Source organism: Gymnoscopelus microlampas, assembly GCF_963454915.1.
Source record: "Gymnoscopelus microlampas genome assembly, chromosome: 8".
NCBI lineage: Eukaryota > Metazoa > Chordata > Actinopteri > Myctophiformes > Myctophidae > Gymnoscopelus > Gymnoscopelus microlampas.
The window spans coordinates 48,254,229-48,280,462 of NC_139945.1; the positions used below are offsets into that span (position 1 = coordinate 48,254,229).

Consider the following 26,234-nt stretch of genomic DNA (forward strand, 5'->3'; position numbering starts at 1 on the left):
TGACATTACCTGAGTCTCAGACAGAGCAGAGAATGTAAGGGAGGGAACTACTACTGGCAGTAGAAATGGAGTGCAGGAAGATCTCAGATCTGCCTCAAGCTCTATAACAAGAAAACTATCGGTATTTAACACAGAGGACATCATTGCCACTGCCGACGGGACAGTGTTCGAGGTAGTCGAGGACTTCAAAGGACTTTAACTTTTACTTGTACTTTAAGTATTTTTAAAAGCATGTACTTTTGAATACTTAAGTATATTTAAAAGCAATTACTTTTTTACTCTTACTTGAGTAACATTTTGACTGAGCTACTTTTACTTGTAGTGTAGTAAATTTGACCAGGAGTATCTGTAGGCCTACTCTTACTCAAGCACTGGGGGGGTTGAGTACCTTGTCCACCTCTGCTTAAAGTACCAAAAGTAGAAAGTACTGCAGAATGTCCCATTTCACAACTTTTAAAATATATAAAATGTAGGCCTAGGCTATAGATCTTTTGAAAATAGCAGATCTACAAGATCACAATGCATGGCATTGTGAGCTTGTAGATCGGCTATTTTCAAATGGCCGAAATGTAAGTGAAGCTGAAGTGGTAATAATAATTAAAATCTACAAAGTAACTAGTAGCCTAACTAAAGTTTTCAAATAATTGTAGAGGAGTAAAAGTATAATAGTTGTCGTGGAGTAGAAGTAAAAGTACTGACAATTGGAAATAATAGGCTACTCCAGTGAAGTGAAAAGTAAACATACCTCAAAATTGTACTTACGTACAGCTAGTACTTGAGTAAATGTAGGCTACTTAGTTTTTACACGATTTGAAGGACCGCCTTCATGGGGATAAACCGAAACCTAAAAGAGGAATACAACGCTAATGGTAATCTGAAGAAATTTGGAGTGTAGTTCATTGTGTGTGAGTGTGTCACACAGTGTCGGAGATTAATTGACTCTCTTGAGCAAAAATTACCAAAACTGCCTTTTTCAGATCATGGCATTTCATCACCAGTCACCGTTTAACAATCCGGTAAGTGGCTTTGTGGTGTATGTAGCCCTATAGTATTAAAACTAATTTTCTCTTTTAGGAAATAAGTAACGGTAATGTTTTTTTAAATGGCAAGATGCGGCGTGCAGTAGTTTGACTTTTGTTTGCACAGCCCATTTTGTAATAGCTTGTGAAATAAGACTAGGCTAACTATATTTTGGAGTTCGAGTAAAGTCCGAATACAGGATAGGTGGGTAAGGACATCTGGGCACCTCGATGTAAAATTGTTTATTTTGTCCAAAATGGTCTCAGTAATGTTATCAGACTTAATTTTATCCTACAACAAAATGACTGGATATACAGGTTTTGTAGCAATTTGTAGCAATTGTAGAAATATTAGACCTTAATTGTCGAATGTTTAAGCATGCTCCAATCGGAACCTCTCCCTCCGCTGTATAGCTCCGAGATGAGGTTCCACGTTTGCCGGTGCCGTTTGGTTGAATTTTTCCCGCACATTTACCACTTTACATGTTTCTTACCCCTTTCTGCACATCGTATCCAAAAACTAAAGGTTTTCTGAAATGCTCACAGATGTTTGACATTTTAACGTACAATAAAATCTATCCAATGAGTTGAAAAAAGCGTTTAACTCGCTTCTCTCCTCAGCCGGTTCCATAATATTATACATTAGAAGATGCAATTCAACATTTGACCAGTAGGGGCATCAGTAATGTTATCTCTACGGGTGCAACTCTTGCGCAATGTCTTAAAAACATGTAACCGGCTGAGGTGAGGAGAGAGGCGAATTAAACTCTTTTTTCAACTCGTTGGATTGATTCTATGGTACGTTAAAATTTCAAACATCTGAGAGCATTTCAGAAAACCTTTACCTTTTGGATACGATGTGCAGAAAGGGGTAAGAAACATGTAAAGTGGTAAATGTGCGGAAAATGTTCAAACAAACGGCACCGGCAAACGTAGGACCTCATCTCGGAGCTACATAGCGGAGGGAGAGGTTCTAAATGGGGCTAGTTCTTCTAATCATGTATACTTTAGTTCCACGGTTCTCAAAGTGGGGTCCGTGGACCCGACGCATGACCAGGGGGTCTGCGAAATATTTCACAGATAAAACATTTTAAAAAAAAACTTTTGATTAAAAATATTTTTTGATTAAAAATATTTTTTGATTAAAATATGTTTTGATTAAAAATGTTTTTATGGGGGGGGGGGGGGTAGTGAAAGTTGCATAAGTTCTTACTGTAATGGTGTATGTGATATGAAGTGTGAGCTTACAATAATCACAGTAATCCTTAATCATATTCCATCATATTCAAAGGTTTTTGCAGAGAAATGAGACAGACTCCAGTCACTTTCAAATTAGAGCACTGCAGAGGGCAGGTGTGTGCGTCTGTTTCCAGCTGACGCTCGTTGACGCTCATTAATGTTATAGGCATCAGAGGCAATTATGCTTTTGCACTGTCAAATAGGCCAACATACTAAGATTAGTGGGACTCATTCAAATGACCACCAGTGAGTCCCGGGACTCACTTCATTGAAAACCTAACAACATCACTGTATACATATTAGATGTATTAGATATTTATTAGATATTACATTGATATTAAAGCTATTTTATTTGATTAGATATGTGATGTTGTTACCTGACAATTAGTTGACTTTTGGTGAAAAGATATGGTACCGCATATGTCGGTATCGGTTGATATCGGCAGAGGTGGACGAAGTACTTGACCCCAGTACTTGAGTAAGAGTACAGATACTCCTTGGTCAAATTCACTCCACTATAAGTAAAAGTAGCTTAGTCAAAATGTTACTCAAGTAAGAGTAAAAAAGTAATTGTTTTTAAATATACTTCAGAAACAAGCCAGAAACACGGCTAGTGTGAGAGCAGAAGTTAAGCCAATTGCATTTTAGGGAAGAAAAAAAACAGCCAACCTAAAGGCCAAACCGCACCAATGCAACTAGTCGCAACTCCTTGCAACAAAACTGTTTTAAGGTCAACCACACACCGATGCAACTCCTTGCAACAAAACTGTTTTAAGGTCAACCACACACCGATGCAACTCCTTGCAACAAAACTGTTTTAAGGTCAACCACACACCGATGCAACTCCTTGCAACTGCCATTGGGGTTAATGGTTGCAAGTAGTTGCAAGTAGTTGCATGTTGCAACTCCTTGCAACATGCATGGCGAAACATTGTTGTGGATGTGGAGTGGGCTTAAAAGTACTCAGTACTTTATAGCCTTCCTAGAAATATACTCAAGTAAAAGTAAAATATTTGTCTTGGAAATGTACTGTAAGTTACAGTGTACTTTAAGTAAGAGTGATACGTATCAAAAAAAGCTAATACTCAAGTAAAGTACAGATCCTCAGAATCTGTACTCAAGTACAGTACTCAAGTACATTTACTCCGTTACTGTCCACCACTGGATATCGGAATCGGAAATTAAGAGTTGGACAATATCGGAATATCGGATATTGGCAAAAAAGTCAATATCGAATATCCCTAACAATAAGTTTATTATTTTTAAATTGAAGCACCTACTAAAAGTCACCTTTAGACTGGTCATTTTTACATGTCTGTTTTTATTAGGACTATAGAAGTGTTCATTTTCTGAAGTCTGAACCATTAAGATCAGTTACTTGAAAAGTGTTCTGTCAGGTTTTACACAAAAGCTATTTTAATGAAATTACTATTGGCACATGATTCATTATAGTAGTAGTGGTTTCTGTTTATGACTATGAAATGGGTCTGAAAGATTTTGATTGAAACGTTGTTTAATACAAATAGTTCCAATGGCATCTAAATTTACACATGTGCTTGTAAGTATATGCTTATCGCTGCTGCGAGGATGAGGGGGTACCTGGAAAAAAATCTCCCCTCCAAGGGGTACCTGGGCCAAAAAAGTTTGAGAACCCCTGCTTTAGTTAACTTAAAAACATTTTCCAAATATATATATATATATATATATATATATATATATATATATATATATATATATATATATATAAACTGCTCACAAAATGTAAGGAAACTTGAATTTGGGCCATTATATCTCCCCTTTACTAATACCAATCAGTAAAGTGTTATATATCATTTTTATCAGCGATGAGTCACCTTTACAAGGAGGTACAGCGTGTAAGCATCGGGCATTCATGGAATGAGCAACACAGACAAACGTGTGGGTAGCGCCGAGCAAAAATGTGCCAAAATGGCCTGTTAGACTTTTCTGCTGACATTCAATGTTGTGACATTCATGACATTCAATTGGCTTCAGGTGTGTGCCAGTCACAGGAGTGTGACTGCCTCACAGGTGAGTGACTGGCACCTGAACATGGGTTCTGCAACTTTGTTGAGTTTGTGTATGCTCCAAGCAGCAACACTGCCCCCATGGAAAGATGCCACTTTTGTCAGCATAAGGCCTGTGCAACACGGCAAGTGAAGCTGGTGTTCGTTATGCAGAGTGACAGCATTATTTGGTGTTAGCCCTGGTACAATTTCCAAACTTAGGTCTAAGTTCTGTGAGACTGGTGAAGTCAACAAGGAAGACAACAAAGCAAGACCCCTTGCTTCACTGAGGAACCATAGATTTACAGGCAAGATTTACAGGCAAGATTTGGTACCAAAGACAGATGTCAAAGTTGCAGGGCCCATGCTCAGGTGCAGGTCACACACACACCTTTGACTGGCACACACCTGCCTGCAAATGGTACCAGGGCTGACATCAAATAATGCGTAATCTGCGTAACGGAACACCAGCTTCACTTGCCCTATTGCACAGGCCTTATCCTGAAGGGACAAACGTGGCATCTTTCTATGGGGGCAGTGTTGCTGCTTGGAGCATACACAAACTCAACAAAGTTGCAGAACCCATGTTGCAGAACGCAAAGTTGCAGAACCCACCTCTGAGCAGGTGTGTTCCGCCCCCAGCTATTCATTTCTATGAACGTTGCTCAGTGGCGTTTGAAGCACCCGGAAGTCTGCCGGAAGTTTAAAATTGGGTCCATTGGGTCTAATAGAATCTGCCTGCTGGAAGTACCAATATTGGGTCGATAGGTGTGACCATAGAGTTATGAGCAGGCGCACTAAGGTTTCAAACGGTAGAAGCATGCACCGCTTCACTGTTCTACCGTGGCTCTGGGGGCTTGGCACACACACTCCCTGGATGCCAGAATAGAACCTATGCCTCAAATCTTTCACATGGGCCTGTTATAGCGCCACCAGGAGGCCGATTTTTGCAAAACAAAGTTTTTGATATTACTCCTACTGTACAAATGTTGTCCAAACATCACGCAAATCGGTACACATTGTCTCTATAGTCATGTGATCAAGACGGATCTGTCCAATTTCTTATATTCCAAGAGCTAAGATCTTGCAGGAGTGGTTCGTTTTGAACAAAATGCCTCAAATCATGAACGCAGCAGTTCCACTCACCTCTGTAGGCCTAATGACTGAATTCCGAATATTGCTGGCCCACAATAATCTACCTGGCCTGGAGGAGACCTGGCTGTGCTGTCTAGTTCTTTATTGTTTTACATTTTGGAAAACAAAAAAAGACAATTTAGTCACCAATAGAACTATGTTATTCTCTTTCATTTCACATCACATAATAGCCTGTAGAAAAATTGTTTTGGATTGTATGTTCCTTCCAGCGGATCCCCTTCACTGGTGCTATCCATGGTGGTCTCCTAGAGGGGAAGACCATTACCATCATTGGACGAGTCTTACCGGGGGCGGACAGGTGAGTCTGTGTGGCATTTCTGCTGTTTACCCACAGGGCATGTGATCTCCTTGGGGCCCAACATTTTCAAGTACCGCCAACTCAATGGAAATGTGGAATCCTTGGAGCATTAGCTATTTTGATGGCTGGTAGTTTCATCTCATACAATTTAAACTGATATCTTTACAGCATGTAATGCCCCACCACTCTTCAAGCTCTGTTTGCCATACGGTAAATGAACGGTCAGAAGAAGGATGTGCCCATTGGCCAAAACAACGCGTCACACATATATTCTAGCATATATTCTAACCGTACTGAAATGCATTTAAAATGGCCGTGGGAATTACACTATTTTACACGCACGCACGCACGCACGCACGCACACACACACACACACACACACACAGACAGATCTGTGTGATCAGCCGGTGATAAAGGTTATTAATTAATTAATACAAGTATGTACATGTAGTTGCCCAAGTTTCACAATCTTCAATGATAATAGCCAAGCCAGTACATACAAATGCTAGCTCTGTTTCCCTATGAATGGTGCAAAAAATTATTTGGACATCCTTAGGGGGTTTTTGAGAGATGTGCGTCATTACTTTTGAAAAGGAATGCTCCCTTGTGGGCGGACTGTTACTTTATAACTTTTTTCCGATGTAACAACACACAAATTGTACGGCTAGAAGCTGGAAAATGCCAAAATTATGCTGGCATTTGGAAATTGAAATACATTTTGTATCTTTTCACACATTAAGTGTTTTATTAAAACAGGGTACATGCTGGCATTCTTTACCGTTTACGCTGATATGTTTAGCGCTGTAGTGGCCACGACGAGGACACGGATGTAAACAAAGGGTGCGTGTACGATGGTCGAAGGTCCCGTCTAACGCTTGGAACAATAACATCTCTCACACGAGCCGCCATAGTCCATATTCACACGGCGGCCATTTTGGAATTTAACATTGCGTTGCTGTGGCAACTGGGGTGGCAACTGGGGTGGCATTTCATTGACTTAATGGCAATATGGCCGGCGTGTGAATATGGTCTATTGTGGCGTGATCGTGCACCGAAAATGGCTCGTTTTCACCACTGTAAAAAGTTAAGGAGATCCGGAGGTTTTTATCAAGGACAAGGAGATAGAATGGGAGTAGACGGAAGCCAGGTTTTTTGGCACCCATCCACATCTATCCCTTCCATTTTAGAGGCACCGTGGGTGATTCCAAAGTTTCGCTAGGGCGAGAAAAAAAAGGGGGAAAAAAGCTAAACGGTTATAAACGTTTATGGCACTCCACGCATGGCTTTTCAAAAGCGGTCCGTACTGTTTTTGGCACACAATGTTTTAAAAAGAAATTCTGAACTACTGTTCTGGATTTGGCCTCCTATCGAAGCCCGCAGCAAAAACACAGGTGCCGCAATATCCCCGTAGGTACCCGAGGTGTCGCCAAAAACACAAGAAGTGTTAAGGGTGACGTAACGATCACATAATCGTTACATCATCTCCGACGATGACGTGGCGATGACGTAATCAATATGTCATCTCCTTGTCTATATTAACTCCACCTGGAGTCCTTTCCTCTTTGTTCGGTTATCAAGTGAATCTTAATTTACTGTTGATAATCTCTTAACTTTCTTGTAAGCTTACTTGTGTAGTTCTTTAGAATTACACTGGTTATTATTACTTAACAGTCCTTTTCCGAACCATCAACTGTGAGAATAATTCTTGGGACTTCCCTTGTGTGCGGGCTTCCCTAATTCTGCGAACTGTGACCTTTGTCGACTCCACCTCTGACAAGAAGTGGTTACTATCCCCTTTCTCTCCCTTCCCTCTTTTAGGTTCCATGTCAATTTGCAATGTGGGACACGAGCCAACGCAGACATCGCCTTCCATTTTAACCCACGATATGACAGTTTCCCCGGTTATGTGGTCGCCAACACCTTGCGGAACTCCCAGTGGGAGACTGAAGAGAGGAACCAGAACCCTCCATTTGCCAGTGGCTGTAGCTTCAGTCTCACGTTCACAGTCCAAAATCACGCGTATCAGGTTAGGTTAATAGTTCAATACAATGTCAGTGATACCAACATTTATAACACTATAACGGTGAATGGTAATGTTGTTATAACCTAAATTTATTGTTTTTAACACCATACTGGTTGTCAGTAATATAACAAGTTTTATCACATGTGTTTTGTGAAGTACACATGGGGGGTGTCACGATCTGGTGGTATGGTGAGGACCCAAATGCAGACAGCCAGGCAGAGTAGTGTTCAAAACCCATGATAGGGATTTTATTACAGGTAAACATACAGACAGACGATGTGACACACAAACAATGATCCGACAAGCACTGACTGGGGAACAAGGCTAATATACACACATGAGGGCTGATTACACATGAGATACAGCTGGGGAAGACAACATAGAACCAGAACAACTAGAACACAACATAGAAATACAACACCTAGACAGGCACAGTCTGTGACTGTGACAGGGGGTTGCATTCCAAGAAGGCAGAAACAAGAAAACGACTCATATTTTAGTTTTATCGTTTTGGTGTTTCAGTTTTATGGGTTTTTGAAATCCTTTAGTTGCTTTCGTCCATGATTAGTTGGTTTGACAGTTGTCTCTGCTCTGTCCAGGTGAGTACCAATGGAAGCTTCTTCATGGAGTATAAACATCGCATCCCATTTCTGATGGTGGACACTATATCTGTTGGAGGGAAAGTAGAGGTGTCCTCCATTGCTTTCCAGAACCCTGTGGTAAGAGAACAGTCAAACATAATGAAAACAAACTGTATTTGGGATGTCCCTATTGTCTCAGCCAAGTTTGAATGTCTATACGTCTGTATAGTCTGTTTCACGGCAAACTTATAACTTGTCAACAGAGGTTTGGCTTTTGTTATCGTAGAGGTTGGTGGGAACAATGGGTGGCATAGGCAGGAAGTGGCCTATGCCACTTCCTGAGAAAGCAATCAGCACAAGTTTGATGATGAACACATTGAAGAAGAACCTATTGAAAGAGTTGTTTCTTCTGAATTTCAGGTCCCTCCACAACCTTTTCCTGGTTTTACTTCATGTCCTTATCCAGGGTTCCCACCTCAAGCAGGATTTCTACCAGCAATGTTTGTGAGTATTAACCGTATTCAAGTACCCCAACCCGAACCTAGTTTAGCAATAGGTCCTGCCTACTGTATAAGAGAAAAGAAAGTGAAGTGAAGAGAGCAAATACAAGTATGAGTGAATACCTGGCTGCTGTCTATTATCGTATTAACTTCTGAAATATTCTTTGCTAGCTCGTCATCTTACATTTAAAAACTTTTGAAATATCTGTTTGAGTGAGGCAAAATTCCCAAATCAAGATTTTGATATGTTACCAACAAATGGGCTTGACTACTCCTCTACTCTATTTCCAGTCAACACTAATTTACTGTTGCATCTTTTAGGCGGTTCCCTACAAGAGTGCCATCAACGGTGGTCTTTATCCTGGCCGGACCATCACTATCCAGGGGGTGGTTAATCCCAGTGCCACAGGGTCTGGCTTAATATTCAATTGATTAAATGTTCAACTTTACCGTCAATCCATGACACACCTTGTAGAAATAAAGTCATGCAGAAGTAACACTTGACCACTTACACCCCAGCATCCTTATTCTGGGGATGACCTACACTGTAGGTCCTACAGTATAAAGAAAATGCGTTGTGAGATTGTAGATCGTCTATTTTCAGCGAAGATATTTAGTATAGAGGGAAAACAGTCACTAGTGTAGAGCCCTGATGGACTCCGGTCCAGTGGCGTTCCCAGGAATTACATTTAGGGGAGGCGAGATTTTAGTTCCTGCCCTGCCTCTACGGTGGGTACGCCACTTCTCCGGTCCACCAAGTACAGGATTTAAGTGGTTAAGAACGCTTCTACATGAGTGCCAGTTTAAACAATCAGGAGAACCTACGCTACTAAGTATTGCAGTTCTGTGTACACATTTCCATTACATACAGAAATAAGATAAAATGAGCAACACAAAATAACAAAAGTATATGATGGGAAAGTATGTAGAGTAATAAAGATTTAAGGATTTAGATGCTGTCTATGAGGAAGGCTGATGTTTTAACAATGTTCCTCATTGCCTAATCAAAGTAAAATATCAACAATACAATTTTAGTAGCCTTTTATAATAGAATAGAGAGTAATATGTATTACTCGGTAGAATTTAACCACTTAAACCCTTTGTACTTTGTGGACCCGGGTCCCCCAGGGCTCTATACTTGGTAGCCTCCTTTTTCCCCTCGATCTCCTCACTGACAAATACCCGGTCTACCCAGCTTGTAGATCAGCTATTTTAGATGAATGTTTTCCTTCATGTTCGCCTACTATGACCTCGCCAAAATAGGGATGCTAGGGTTCATGTGGTAAATTGAGAAGAGAGTAATGTATTACTCAGTAGAAAGTTTCACATATAATAACAAATACACAAATGATTACTGGGCACTAAATTGATGCTGTATACTAACAACACTTTACCCTGTGCTTTGTCATGCAGGTTCAATGTGAACCTTAGCTTTCAGTGTGGCGTCGCTCTGCATTACAACCCACGTTTCAACGAGAACACTGTGGTGCGTAACACTAAACACGGCGACATGTGGGGGAGTGAGGAGCGCTCTGGAGGAATGCCATTCCAAAGAGGGCATCCATTTACGGTACAGTCACAGCTTATATGACAGATATAACATATTATATAATATATATAATAGGATAATACATGATAAAACATATTAAAATAGAATATAATACATGATACAGTGTACAACACATGAAGATGGAGCCACAATGGAAACAAGCCCTCAGGGTTTTTTGTGTTATCCTTTTAGCATCATTGTATAATTGTACCACTGTACTTTTTGCAAACTGTTAATAAAGTATTCAATTAATCAATCAATCAAGATGCAAGCTAATACATAATATAACACATGACAATGCAAGATAATACATGATACAATACATGATGTTATAAGATAATACATGATTATGTGAGCTATGAGCTGTTAAAATGCCATAGACGTGTGAATTTAGTCATCAATGTCTTCCACAGTTTGCTAGACTTTTAGAATCAGTGTGCACTTTAAAATACATTAAATGTCAATGATAAATCTCCTTCTTTACTCTGGCACATTAGCACGTGAATATTACTGAGATTTGCTACGGTCTCTCTCTTTTAGCTGACCGTATGCTGTGAGGCTCACTCTTTCAGGATCGTGGTCAATGGGAATCAGGCACACATCTACAATCATCGCCACACCACCCTGCAGCAGATCAACCTGTTGGAGATTGGTGGAGACGTCACTTTGACTTCTGTTATGGTATAGGCTTGTGTGTTGTGCTAAAGACCACCACAAACCCAATATCACTGATTAGTGTTCTGATTAGTCATTTATTCTATGTCAGAGCAGGATTTCTTCCCTTTCTAGTTTTCTTCCACTATTTTTTATTCTACGGAAAATACTTTTATTTTTTTTATATTGTTTTTTGTTAGGTAATAGTCATTTAAAACGGATGATAGCTGATTGCTTTGATTATACCTTTACTAGTAGCATCCCTGTGATATTACCTAAGGCCTTACCTTGAGGGCGAACACTGAGACAGAAATATGTTGCTGAGCCATTTCAAAGCCATTGTTCAGTTTTGATAAATCAATGTGAAACTTTGAGCAAACCTCTTATGACACATATTATTTTATATTTAGCCTTGTGAAATGCCTTATTTCCTAATCTCTTGGAATAATTCTCAAAATGTAAAAGGTTGTAAGATTTGTAAAATGTATATCTAGTGACTACAATGTTTAGCAAATATTTAGCTATTTAGTTACTCATTTATTTGTCTTGTTGTTTAATACCGAAATTAATTTCTTACTTTTATATGGCATATATTAGTCATATATTATGTAGTGCCTTGTAACTAAAAAATAAATGCCACTGAGGCACTGCAGTGGTGATGTAGTTTCCTTTGATGAGTTTTCTTTTAAGGTCGACCAATGTCCAGTAGATTTTTGAGCGGTGTAGATTTTTGAGCGGTGTAGCCGCTCCTATAAGTGGGGTTGGGACCCATGACCCAACCGTCGTGAAAATGTGTCTTTCGCTGTACTGTGATTGGCTGATAAGTATTCAGACCCTTTGCTCAGTATTGTGATTGGCTAGCGAGACGCATGATGAAATTCATAACCTATAAATTTCACCACGCACTTCAAAAAAATAACTTTTTTTAAAAGTGAGCTTCCATCACTGTGATGACCTTACACGGTTCTCAAAGTGGGGTCCGCGGACCCCTGGGGGTCCGTGACGCATGGCCAGGGGGTCCGCGAAATATTTCACAGATAAAAATAAAAAAATTGTTTTGATTGAAAATATGTTTTGATTAAAAATATTTTTTCATTAAAAATATTTTTGATTAAAAATATTTTTGTATTATGTATTTTTTTATGGGGGGGGGCTAGTGAAAGTTGCATAAGTTCTTACTGTAATGGTGTATGTGATATGAAATGTGAGCTTACAATAATCACAGTAATCCTTAATCATATTCCATCATATTCAAAGGTTTTTGCAGAGAAATGAGACAGACTCCAGTCACTTTCAAATTAGAGCACTGCAGAGGGCAGGTGTGTGCGTCTGTTTCCAGCTGACGCTCGTTGGCGCTCGTTAATGTTATAGGCATCAGAGGCAATTATGCTTTTGCACTGTCAAATAGGCCAACATCTAATCTAAGATTAGTGGGACTCATTCAAATGACCACCAGTGAGTCCCGGGACTCACTTCATTGAAAACCTAACAACATCACTGTATACATATTAGATGTATTAGATATTTATTAGATATTACATTGATATTAAAGCTATTTTATTTGATTAGATATGTGATGTTGTTACCTGACAATTAGTTGACTTTTGGTGAAAAGATATGGTACCGCATATGTCGGTATCGGTTGATATCGGCAGAGGTGGACGAAGTACTCGACCCCAGTACTTGAGTAAGAGTACAGATACTCCTTGGTCAAATTCACTCCACTATAAGTAAACGTAGCTCAGTCAAAATGTTACTCAAGTAAGAGTAAAAAAGTAATTGTTTTTAAATATACTTCAGAAACAAGCCAGAAACATGGCTAGTGTGAGAGCAGAAGTTAAGCCAATTGCATTTTAGGGAAGAAAAAAAACAGCCAACCTAAAGGCCAAACCGCACCAATGCAACTAGTCGCAACTCCTTGCAACAAAACTGTTTTAAGGTCAACCACACCAATGCAACTCCTTGCAACAAAACTATTTTAAGGTCAACCACACACCGATGCAACCCCTTGCAACAAAACTGTTTTAAGGTCAACCACACACCAATGCAACTCCTTGCAACAAAACTGTTTTAAGGTCAACCACACACCGATGCAACTCCTTGCAACTGCCATTGGGGTTAATGGTTGCAAGTAGTTGCAAGTAGTTGCATGTTGCAACTCCTTGCAACATGCATGGCGAAACATTGTTGTGGATGTGCAGTGGGCTTAAAAGTACTTTATAGCCTTCCTAGAAATATACTCGAGTAAAAGTAAAATATTTGTCTTGGAAATGTACTTTAAGTAAGAGTAATACGTATCAAAAAAATCTAATACTCAAGTAAAGTACAGATCCTCAGAATCTGTACTCAAGTACAGTACTCAAGTACATTTACTCCGTTACTGTCCACCACTGGATATCGGAATCGGAAATTAAGAGTTGGACAATATCGGAATATCGGATATTGGCAAAAAAGTCAATATCGAATATCCCTAACAATAAGTTTATTATTTTTAAATTGAAGCACCTACTAAAAGTCACCTTTAGACTGGTCATTTTACATGTCTGTTGTTATTAGGACTATAGAAGTGTTCATTTTCTGAAGTCTGAACCATTAAGATCAGTTACTTCAAAAGTGTTCTGTCAGGTTTTACACAAAAGCTATTTTAATAAAATTACTATTGGCACATGATTCATATAGTAGTAGTGGTTTCTGTTTATGACTATGAAATGGGTCTGAAAGATTTTGAATGAAACGTTGTTTAATACAAATAGTTCCAATGGCATCTAAATGTACACATGTGGTTGGAAGTATATGCTTATCGCAGCTGCGAGGATGAGGGGGTACCTGGAAAGAAATCTCCCCTCCAAGGGGTACCTGGGCCAAAAAAGTTTGAGAACCCCAAATAACACCGCTCACTTCACACTGGGTGTGATTTTTAGCTTTCAATTAGTATTTTAATTTGGGGATGTAACCGTTTTTGCTTGTAAATGTTTGATGCTTCACAAACATGGTTACTTAGACGCATAGGCTGAAAAAGGACTTAATCAAAAAGGTAAGTAAAATCAAGCCCACACACTATAATAATTACTTTGATTATACTGTAGGCTATAAAGTGTTTAAATGAATGATAAAAAAAAGTATTACAGTGTCCGATCAGAGCCGTGAGGCATCCAGAATATTTCAAACATGTGTCCCCCCCCCCCAAAAAAATATAGATACATATGTGCCGGGGGCCCCCGACGTGCCCCGTTGGGGGCCGTACGTACCCCCTAGGGTGACTATTGTCATGGCAGACCCCATAACAGTGTTTGTGGCAAGTTTGGTGCGGATCGGATGTTAACGTTTGTGACCTCCACCGTCAACCTACCTTCAAGGCAATTTTAACATAGAATGTAACATTCTGAATTGGGGGGGGGGGGGCATGACAATGTGACTATTGTCATGGCAAACAGTTTTTGTGCCAAATTTGGTGCAGATTGGAGCGACTGTCCACCCACTGTCGACCCACCCTCTAGGCATTTTAATATTATATTAATGTATAGAGGATCATCATCACACGTACCCGATTGAATGCATAAGAAAACAACTGTATAGGTGTAATATCTCATTTTTTCATTCATTTTAACTGTTTCCCCTATTTTTCTCACCCCACTCCCACTCTACATTATAATTGTATGCTGCGTAGTTGCGTCGTTAACTGCGTAGTTAACTGAAATATAACTAAGTACATTTACTCAAGTACTGTACTTAAGTACAATTTTGAGATTTTTACTTTACTTGAGTGTTTCCAGTTTTCAGTACTTTTACTTCACTACATCTCAGAGGCAAATATTGCACTTTTACTCCACTATTCTTTGAAAACTTTACTTACTACTTTGTAGATTTTTTGTATTATTACAAAACATATGTAGCACTGGCCCTTTAAGGAAAGTGCATAAAGAGGGGTGGCCAGGTTTGTGGCCTCCTGTCTAGCCAAAAGCCTGGTTTGAATGTTTGTGAGAGAGACCTGGAGGCATGAGGGGTACAGACTAATTCTCGGTAAGACAATCTGAAACAAATGACAAGGTTTTTATAACTCATTGTAACAATAGTATATGTATAAGAGTTTAGATAGGCTGACAATATTAGGCCTGTTGTTAATTATACTAATATATATCTGTACTTCCAGAAGCCTCCAGGTCCTTTGAGTAGCAGTACTCTGTGGCTGTGCAGGCCTTTATCAATTGGAGCCATGAGCCTACATTGACTATTTGGGTATGTTTGTTATTTTTATGTATTTTGTCATCTTGCTATAGGAGCCTAATGAATCGATGAATTGTTGGAGGGTTGGTCTAGGTCTAGTGTGGCAGCGGTGGCCTAGTGGTTAGAGGGGCGGCCTTGATACCGGAAGGTCCCTAGTTCGATTCCCCAATTCATCACATCAATCATGAATCACCGCTGAATAGCCCTTGAGCAAGGCTTCCATGCAGGGTCCGGCTGGAAACAAGCTTCGTGCTTAGTCCGACACCCTGGGTAAACAACAAACTTTGCTTTGCTTTGCTTTGGTCTAATGTTTTATTATTTGATTTTTTGTAGGAGCTGAACTAACTAATCACTGTTTTTCCCACCGTGTCATATATATATATATATATATATACTATTTAGACTGAGTGCAATAGGGTTGACTGAGGACAGAGCTATACTGGGCCATTAAGTAGCATTGCATGATTTTGACTTTGGTTTTGCCTATTTGTAGTTTGTTTTGATTGGCTTATTTGCTGATTTGCTTTTGGTTACTTATTTACTTTATTTTCTTTTGGTTTTGCATTATTTGGATTTGATTTGTTTAATTTCTGTATATTTAGTTTAGAGGCCCCGAAGCCCTTACCCTTACTGCCCCTTTGCTTCTTGAATTTAGTCCCTTTTGCAGAACTATAATACTAACCGCTTTATTCCTTTCTGTATTTTAACTTGACTATTTTTATACCAATTGTTGAATAAACTTGACACATTTGATACATCAGCCTCTGGTTCTGTTAATTCTGAACCCGTACTTTCCTGGGGAACCTTACCTTGTTCAGTCCTATATATCTATATATATACAGTATATGGTTAATGTGTTTAAAGGATCCCTCACTCCTATATGTGTGGGTGGCGTAGTCATTGCTTTATATCCCCCTGCTACACATACATTAACCACTTCAACCCTATATTTATTTCCATTTGAACAGCCAATCTACAAGCTCAATGCGTCGCAATGCATCGCATTGTGAGCTTGTAGATCGGCTATTTTTAAAATATTTTTATACATTTTACACATTTGAAAACTTGAAATGGGACATTCTGCATAATGAGTACTTCTACTTTTGGTACTTTAAGTACATTTTGATGCCAATACTTTTGCACTTTTACTCAAGTCAAGTATTTCTACATTGCAGTATTTATACTTCTACTTAAAGGAGTAGTTCACCCCAAAAATTACTTATTTTCTATCAATAACACACCCCATGAAGCCTTGAATTCATGGCCATTTTTTTGTTTTTGTCGCATTCCTAAGCCAATAATTTGATTACCGTGTCCTACCGGCTGATGTATCCGGTAGGAGACACAAAAATTCCTCAACACGCAGATGTTATCTCCCCCCCCCCCCCCCCCCCCCCCCCAAGCAGCCTGTAGTATATTAACTTTTATGATGTCTCTCATATAGATATGGAACCTCGTGTAAACACTAAACACGTACCTCCTACTGCGAGGAAACGAAACCTACGTACACTACTGGAGTTATAAGTCAGACTACTAGTGTAGAAACCTGTCCAAATGACTATCACATGAGCTGTGTATAAGTGAACAGAAGACTATTTTGGGGACAATAAGCATACCGACATCAAATCATGTCTGCCTTTCGTCGGGTATGTATGTGTATTTGATCTGGTCTGCAGTGTCGGCCTGTATAGATTTAGCTGTTGGTCATTTTAGGCTGCTTGTATACTTTAGACTGACAATTGTATTTCAATGTCAGATGATGATCACTTTTTATTTTGTCTTTATAACTTGTTCTTTTTTTTTAGGTATAATATTTTTTTCTTTATTCCATATTTGGTTATAATTGTTGTCTCCACCATTGAACCATGAAAGCTTTGTTCTCCTCTGCACCAATTTCTTAACAGCTTCAGAGCGTTCATGCTTTAATGTTCCATGTTGGTTACCAACAAATGGGCTTGAGTGATCCACTACTCCTCTACTCTACTTCCAGTCAGCACTAATTTACTGTTGCATCTTTTAGGCGGTTCCCTACAAGAGTGCCATCAACGGTGGTCTTTATCCTGGTCGGACCATCACTATCCAGGGAGTGGTTAATCCCAGTGCCACAGGGTCTGGTTTAATAATCAATTAATTACATGTTCAACTTTACCGTCAATCCATGATCCAGTGCACACCTTGTAGAAATAAAGTCATGCAGAAGTAACACTTGACCACTTACACCCCAGCATCCTTATTCTGGGGATAACCTTTGCAGAAAATGCGTTGAGATTGTAGATCGGTTATTTTCAGCGAAGATATTTAGTATACAGGGAAAACAGTCACTAGCGTAGAGCCCTGATGGACTCCGGTCCAGTGGCGTTCCCAGGAATTACATTTAGGGGAGGCGAGATTTTAGTTGGGCAGGCGGCCACCTGCCCTGCCTCTACGGTGGGTACGCCACTTCTCCAGTCCACCAAGTACAGGGTTTAAGTGGTTAAGAACGCTTCTACATGAGTGCCAGTTTAAACAATCAGGAGAACCTACGATACAACGTATTGCAGTTCTGTGTACACATTTCCATTACATACAGAAATAAGATAAAATGAGCAACACAAAATAACAAAAAGTATGTTATGAAAAGGAAGTATGTAGAATAATAAAGATTTAAGGATTTAGATGCTGCCTATGAGGCAGGCTGATGTTTTAACAATGTTCCTCATTGCCTAATCTGAGTTCCCAAAAGTTTTCGCAAGCTCTCGCATACAAGCGGGAGGGGCGAGGAAACTTCTGGGCCACAGCCCTGGTATTTGTGGGCGGGATGTAACTTACGCTCAGAATCTGAGCGGAAACGCCTCTTACCGGTCTGAGAGCTGTGCAACTCGTCTAAACAGTCCGACGAGAGGCAAACAGCAGCAGTACACAACAATGGTGGCCGCAAGCTTCCCGTCGCTCCTATTTACATGCAACACCCACTGCATGTGGATCCCGCCCCTTTTCTTCATTGGCTGTTGATTTGAATCAGAACGCAGTGGCCACGCCCCTGCTGTCCAGGCTCTGAGGCGAAGTCTCCCAGACTACTCATTGCCTAATCAAAGTAAAATATCAACAATACAATTTTAGTAGCCTTTTATAATAGAATAGAGAGTAATATGTATTACTCAGTAGAATTTAACCACTTAAACCCTTTGTACTTTGTGGACGCGGGTCCCCCAGGGCTCTATACTTGGTAGCCTCCTTTTTCCCCTCGATCTCCTCACTGAAAAATACCCGGTCTACCCAGCTTGTTGATCAGCTATTTTAGATTAATGTTTTCCTTCATGTTCGCCTACTATGACCTCGCCAAAATAAGGATAATAGGGTTCATGTGGTAAATTGAGAAGAGAGTAATGTATTACTCAGTAGGAAGTTTCACATATAATAACAAATACAAAAATGATTACTGGGCACTAAATTGATGCTGTATACTAACAACACTTTACCCTGTGCTTTGTCATGCAGGTTCAATGTGAACCTTAGCTTTCAGTGTGGCGTCGCTCTGCATTACAACCCACGTTTCAACGAGAACACTGTGGTGCGTAACACTAAACACGGCGACATGTGGGGGAGTGAGGAGCGCTCTGGAGGAATGCCATTCCAAAGAGGGCATCCATTTACGGTACAGTCACAGCTAATATGACAGATAAAACATGATAATATAGGATAATACATGATAAAACATATTATGATAGAAGATAATACATGATACAGTGTACAACACATGAAGATGGAGCCACAATGGAAACAAGCCCTCAGGGTTTTTTGTGTTATCCTTTTAGCATCATTGTATAATTGTACCACTGTACTTTTTGCAAACTGTTAATAAAGTATTCAATTAATCAATCAATCAAGATGCAAGCTAATACATAATATAACACATGATAATGCAAGATAATACATGATACAATACATGATGTTATAAGATAATACATGATTATGTGAGCTATGAGCTGTTAAAATGCCATAGACGTGTGAATTTAGTCATCAATATCTTCCACAGTTTGCTTAGCCTCGGAAACCCATGCCTTTTTTTTTGTTTCAAAAGAAAAAAAGCCTGGGAGAACCTTGCAGGAACGCTGGTCTTAGGACCTTGTTATCTCCTAACCGATCAGAGTGCTCCAAACCCAGGCGCTGGAATCCAGCGCCTGGGTTTGGCTCCGCCCTTCAAGACCATCGATTGGGCTCGTTCTTTCAGTCTACAGTTTGCTAGACTTTTAGAATCAGTGTGCACTTTAAAATGCATTAAATGTCAATTGATTGATTGATTGATGTACTTTATTTAGTAAGACATGAGAACAACAGTACATGGAAGTACAAATTCACAATACAAGGTCTACTAAACTGGAAGACTCATTAAAGCACTGAGCTTGTTTCAAATGAGTTCCCCACGCACACAAATCATGATGACATATAAGAGACAGACAGATATACACACTACTATAGAATGTCATACAATCAGTTTACAGGTTACTGGTATGAAGAGTGACAAATATGTACAAAAGAAGAAAGAGAGAGGGGGGGTAGGGGGGTGGGGTAGGTTAGGACTTGGAAAGGGGCCATTTATCAATTGCAGCCTCCTGAAGGTGTATCTTTAGGGCAGTTTTGAAAGTGAGTAGGGTTTTACACTCCTTTACTCCTTTTGGTAGGGCATTCCACATTTTTGATGAATAGCATGAGAACGAGTTCATTCCCTTTGTTGAGCCAAATCTGGGTTGAACATGATTTGTGGAGCTGCCTCTGGTGTTATGATCATGGACTTCATTAACATTTTGGAAGTATTTTGACAAATACAGGGGGATCCCAATGTTGTGGGATCAATGGGATCAATGATAAATCTCCTTCTTTACTCTGGCACATTAGCACGTGAATATTACTGAGATTTGCTACGGTCTCTCTCTTTTAGCTGACCGTATGCTGTGAGGCTCACTCTTTCAGGATCGTGGTCAATGGGAATCAGGCACACATCTACAATCATCGCCACACCACCCTGCAGCAGATCAACCTGTTGGAGATCGGTGGAGACGTCACTTTGACTTCTGTTATGGTATAGGCTTGTGTGTTGTGCTAAAGATTCAAAACTGACCACCACAAACCCAATATCATTGATTAGTGTTCTGATTAGTCATTCACTCTGTCAGAGCAGGATTTCTTCCCTTTCTAGTTTTCTTCCACTATTTTTTTTTCTACGGAAAATACTTTTCTTTTTTTGTATTGTTTTTTGTTAGTTAATAGTCATTTAAAACGGATGATAGCTGATTAGTTTGATTATACCTTTACTAGTAGCATCCCTGTGATATTACCTAAGGCCTTACCTTGAGGGCGAACACTGAGACAGAAATATGTTGCTGAGCCATTTCAAAGCCATTGTTCAGTTTTGATAAATCGATGTGAAACTTTGAGCAAACCTCTTATGACACATATTATTTTATATTTAGCCTTGGGAAATGCCTTATTTCCTAATCTCTTGGAACAATTCTCAAAATGTAAAAGGTTGTAAGATTTGTAAAATGTATATCTAGTGACTACAATGTTTAGCAAATATTTAGTTATTTAGTTACTCATTTATTTGTCTTGTGGTTTTATACCGAAATTCATTTCTTACTTTTATATGGCATATATTAGTCATATATTATGTAGTGCCTTGTAACTAAAAAATAAATGCCACTGAGGCACTGCAGTGGTGATGTAGTTGCCTTTGATGAGTTTTTTTTTAAGGTCGACCAATGTCCAGTAGATTTTTGAGCGGTGTAGATTTTTGAGCGGTGTAGCCGCTCCTATAAGTGGGGTTGGGACCCATGACCCATTCCGTGAAAATGTGTCTTTCGCTGTACTGTGATTGGCTGATAAGTATTCAGACCCTTTGCTCAATATTGTGATTGGCTAGCGAGACGCATGATGAAATTCATAACCTATAAATATCACCGCGCACTTCAAAAAAAATGTTGTTTTTTTTAAGTGAGCTTCCATCACTGTGATGACCTTAAATAACACCGCTCACTTCACACTGGGTCTGATTTTTAGCTTTCAATTAGTATTTTAATTTGGGGATGTAACCGTCTTTGCTTGTAAATGTTTGATGCTTCACAAACATGGTTAGCCTACTTAGACGCATAGGCTGAAAAATGACTTAATCAAAAAGGTAAGTAAAATCAAGCCCACACACTAAACCCGAACCAAACCCGCACCCTAACCGCACGCGGATGCCACATAGTCAGAGAAAAGGTCTGTCGGATTAACGCATGCCTCCCGTTAGAAATAGAAACACAGAAAATGTCTTATTTTAAGTAGTAATGTGATGTTTTAATGTTTTAGTCATTGTCAATTTGGTCAAATTTGTCAATAGAACAAGCATGAGGAGGCATTGGTATGGGCTGGAGCAGAGGAGTGCTGACTCATGATGACTCATGCTGCGACCTTATGTAAATTACTGGCTACTGTGAGAAATCAAAATCTAGCAGTGGTGTAAAGTAACATTTACTCAAGTACTGTACTTAAGTACAATTTTGAGATTTTTACTTTACTTGAGTGTTTCCAGTTTTCAGTACTTTTACTTCTCTACATCTCAGAGGCAAATATTGCACTTTTACTCCACTATTGTTTGAAAACTTTACTTACTACTTTGTAGATTTTTTGTATTCTTACAAAACATACATTAACCACTTCAACCCTATATTCATTTCGGCCATTTGAAAATAGCCAATCTACAAGCTCAATGCGTCGCGATGCGTCACATTGTGAGCTTGTAGATCGGCTATTTTTAAAAGATTTTTATACATTTTACACATTTGAAAACTTGAAATGGGACATTCTGCATAATGAGTACTTCTACTTTTGGTACTTTAAGTACATTTTGATGCCAATACTTTTGCACTTTTACTCAAGTCAAGTATTTCTACATTGCAGTATTGATACTTCTACTTAAAGAAGTAGTTCACCCCAAAAATTACTTATTTTCTATCAATTACACACCCCATGAAGCCTTGAATTCATGGCCATTTTTTTGTTTTTGTCGCATTCCTAAGCCAATAATTTGATTACCGTCTCCTACCGGCTGATGTATCCGGTAGGAGACACAAAAATTAATTCAAGGCTTCATGGGGTGTGTAATTGATAGAAAATAAGTAATTTTTTGGGTGAACTATTTCTTTAAGTAAAATGATGGAGGAATTTTTCCACCACTGAAATCTAGATAGATACATCTTATTCTTATTTCTATGTCACTCCTCAACACGCAGATTTTATGTAACAAACTGGACCCCCCCCCAAAGCAGCCTGTGGTATATTGACTTTTATGATGTCTCTCATATAGATATGGAACCTCGTGTAAACACTAAACACGTACCTCCTGCGAGGAAACGAAACCTACTGACACTACTGGAGTTATAAGTCAGACTACTAGTGTAGAAACCTGTCCATGGCTATCACATCAGCTGTGTATAAGTGAACAGAAGACTATTTGGAGGACAATAAGCATACCGACATCAAATCATGTCTGCCTTTCGTCGGGTATGTATGTGTATTTAATCTGGTCTGCAGTGTCGGCCTGTATAGATTTAGCTGTTGGTCATTTTAGGCTGCTCGTATACTTTAGACTGACAATTGTATTTCAATGTCAGATGATGATCACTTTTTATTACGGGGCCAGGCTTCCAGCATGGACCCGTTTTGTTATTGAGATTATTCCGTTTCTTCTGCCACTTTTGGCAGTTCTGGCTGAACCGTGCAGTCGCTTTTTATGAAACTCGGCCATATGATAGATGGTCATGAAAAACGATCAAGAAATAATTCTCACAATCTTTCGTCAAAAGGTGGCACTCAATTGAAAAATGCCAACTTTGAACAGGTACAACTCATGCCCTGTTTGACCTACAGCCATGAAACTTCGATGCACACATGCGTCTCCTCATGCTGAACAACTTTCACACTCTGACTTTTGACCTCTGACCTTTAGATCTCCCACCATTTTGAATTATATGAAAAACAGTTAAAACCTATCTCCTCCTGGGATTTTTGAGTAATCTGCACGAAACTTTTTACACATGAACTTTGGACCTATGCCAAAAAACGTTTGCAAAATATTTTCCATAAGTGAAAAAATGAAGCTTTAATGAGCCAATGAATATTGCAGTGTTATGACAATTATTCATCTGCCCCTAACACATACATGCAGACTTACCATTCTTTGAAACTTTGCAGAAATGTAAAGGGCCATTCCAAATATCACTGAAACCAATCTTACTCCAATTGGTCAAACGGGGGCGCTATAGCAATTTTTTGAAAATTGAAACTTTAAACAGGCAAAAGTCATGCCTCGTTTGGCCGACAGCCATTAGACCTGCTTACACATGTGCCTTGACTAATGAGGAACACATCTATCACGTTGACCAGTAAGCACCGCCCTTAGATTGTCCGCAATCTTGAGCAGTTTGAAAAACACTTAAACCCAGGATTTTTCAGCTATTTGCGTGAAACTGTATGATCAGTGTGATCTCTTTTTTCAGAGGTTTGTCTGTTGGTCCAATAGCGTCCCGCTTAAGTGTATGTCTCACAACCTCAAGGTCACAGGTTCAAGCCTCACTTGGTGCAGACTTCATCTAAGTTGCATTTCACACAACATGACTATCAATGAATACATTTGCAATTGTTAAAGATAACATGAAATACTTAATTGAGTGTTTTTTACATACTTCATTGTGAAAATAGATGATCTACAATCTCACAACTTTTCAGATAGCAATGAGAGTATGTTTTTTCAATGTATAACATACTTCATTGTGAAAATAGCCGATGTACAATCTGACAACTTTTAATGGTTTGTGAGCTTGTAGATCGGCTACTTTCACTAGTTTTGGTTCTGAGGAGATGTACAACTTCTTCATTGGTAAATGGTTTGTGAACGAGTGATCTTTGTGTTAGTGAAACAGGGGCTTGGGTCATGACAGAAGGCAAGAGTTTGTGATCCTCAACAGACAATAACAGTCTGGACAAAGCTATAGCACTATAGGTAGTGTTGCAGCTACCTAAGAGTGCCTCACGATCGCAAGGTTGCCGGTTCAAGCCTCACTTGATGCAGACTCATTTAAGTTGAATTGCAAAAAACATGACTCAATCTATTCCGTTTCCATGGCTCTCTCTCTCTCTTCAATCTATTCCGTTTCTATCTTCAATCTATTCTGTTTCCATGTCTCTCTCTCTGTCTCTTCAATCTATTCCGTTTCTATCTTCAATCTATTCCGTTTCCATGTCTCTCTCTCTGTCTCTTCAATCTATTCCGTGTGTCTCTCTCTCTCTCTCTCTCTCTCTCTCTCTCTCTCTCTCTCTCTCTCTCTCTCTCTCTCTCTCTCTCTCTACAAGTACAGTAACCAGGTTAAAGTTACTAAAGTTTAAAAAAATGGCATTACTTGGGTGAGGCCTTCACTGAAATCTGTCATGCACGTCCCAGCAGAGTGATTCAAATTCAACAGCTAAGAAGTATCACAGTAGCTCTCACTCTCGATAAAGCATAATGTTAATTCCAAATATTAACACCTCAGTCTACTGTCTTTCTATGCTTATGTGTTCACTAATGATTATTTGTCCTAGTGTCTATGCTGACCTGGTCTTGGCTAGACACCTGTCACTCCCCTTCTCAGCTCATGTGTGATTAGAGCCTGACACTATAAAGAGGAGCTGTAGCCAGCTCTCGGCTATTCCCCCCCCAGCAGAGCACAAGAGTTTATTGGTTCCCTTGACTATTTGTACTTTCTTTATTTCAGTTACGATGGGCTGATTGTAAGTGTTTTTAATGTTTGGTATGATTTTCGTTATTGGTTACTTTGTACTTTGTGTTTTGGTAGTTCATGGGAGTCTGGTGAAAGGACACAATTGTAACTTTAATTAGAAATATAAATAAAGATTATTTATTTAACTGCTGTCCCTTCAGACTCAGTGATTTCATTTCCCACAGAGTGTGAGGACGTAGTCTTCTTCGTTTGCCACCTTCACCTTCTCGACGATGACAGGGAGTACTGCTTCTGCTTCGACAAAAGGACCCGCAGATTAACATGTATTTGTCCACAGACCCCCATCTGATAAGATTTGGTTTTAAATATACTTATTTTCAGGTTTGTGTGTGATTGTGTGCTAACAATGTGTGTTAACATAATTTATACACTAGTCTTGACTTTCTGTTCTGATTCAGATTACACAAACTAGGTATACCACCTGTTTGATGAATGTAACCGATATAGGGTGATGAGTTAAACAAAGGGGCTTTGAGGAATGTTCAGGATGATCTTATACAAGACCATAGATGTAATATAGTTGGATGATTACATTATATGATAAGATGGCGGACAAGTTTCAAATAACTTGATCATTGAGAGACAAATCCTTTAAGGTGTGCATATTTTTTGGAAGCATATATTCATTCTGTAGATTTATTATTCACTGTAACACCTAATACAAGGGCACAGAAATGTGGCAGTCATAGGGGTCTTAAACGTTTTCAGGCCAGGGACCCCCGTTGGGGGGTGGTACAGCATATATTGTATAATGCAGGGGTCTTCAACGTTTTCAGGCCAAGGACCCCCTAGCTGAGAGAGAGAGAGATGAAGCAGGGACCCCCTCTATATTGTATAGAATGGTGTTTCAGATATACTTTTGCTGCTCTTTTCTCCCTCTACACCTATAACTCTTTGCAAAAAATAGCCGATCTACATTCCGATCTACTATTCTCCTCAGAAAATGGATGCTAGGGTTCAAGTGGTTAATATAAAAAAAGAAAAATCATATCACACAAAGATTTGGCGGACCCCCTGTAGTAACTCTGAGGACCCCCTGTTGAAGATCCCTGGTATAATGTATAACATTGTGTTTCATATGTATAGACATATGTACCATGTTGTGCATTCAAGCAATTCAAATAATAGATTAATATATTCATTCATTCATATCCACTTCCATTAACATACT

General features: G+C 39.3%; 1 protein-coding gene across 3 annotated transcripts; it reads left to right on the forward strand.

The window, feature by feature from the left end:
* The first annotated feature begins 872 nt into the window (after window positions 1-872).
* On the forward strand, window positions 873-20,965 carry LOC311051161 (galectin-9-like). 3 transcript variants are annotated; one of them, XR_014601380.1, is made up of 9 exons: window positions 873-1,016; window positions 5,647-5,735; window positions 7,554-7,761; window positions 8,358-8,477; window positions 8,760-8,843; window positions 17,287-17,375; window positions 18,744-18,900; window positions 20,185-20,505; window positions 20,613-20,965. XR_014601380.1 is itself a non-coding variant. In XM_084065580.1 (8 exons), the coding sequence occupies exons 1-8, from the start codon at window positions 981-983 to the stop codon at window positions 20,329-20,331; spliced, it is 930 nt and encodes a 309-aa protein (XP_083921706.1). In that variant the 5' UTR covers window positions 873-980; the 3' UTR covers window positions 20,332-20,965. The 3 variants fall into 3 exon arrangements, 2 of the variants coding, with proteins under 2 accessions (XP_083921706.1, XP_083921705.1); XM_084065580.1 differs by having other exon boundaries at window positions 20,185-20,965; XM_084065579.1 differs by lacking the exons at window positions 17,287-17,375; window positions 18,744-18,900; window positions 20,185-20,505; window positions 20,613-20,965 and adding exons at window positions 9,161-9,249; window positions 10,253-10,409; window positions 10,929-11,680.
* The last annotated feature ends 5,269 nt before the right edge of the window (window positions 20,966-26,234 follow it).

What these genes read in the sequence shown, in the direction of transcription:
- LOC311051161 (XM_084065580.1), top strand. Translation starts at nt 981, where the DNA reads ATGGCATTTCATCACCAGTCACCGTTTAACAATCCG. An exon ending in TTGCTTTCCAGAACCCTGTG is followed by an intron (nt 8,478 to 8,759) that starts GTAAGAGAACAG and finishes TCTGAATTTCAG; the next exon opens with GTCCCTCCACAACCTTTTCC. An exon ending in AAAGAGGGCATCCATTTACG is followed by an intron (nt 18,901 to 20,184) that starts GTACAGTCACAG and finishes TCTCTCTTTTAG; the next exon opens with CTGACCGTATGCTGTGAGGC.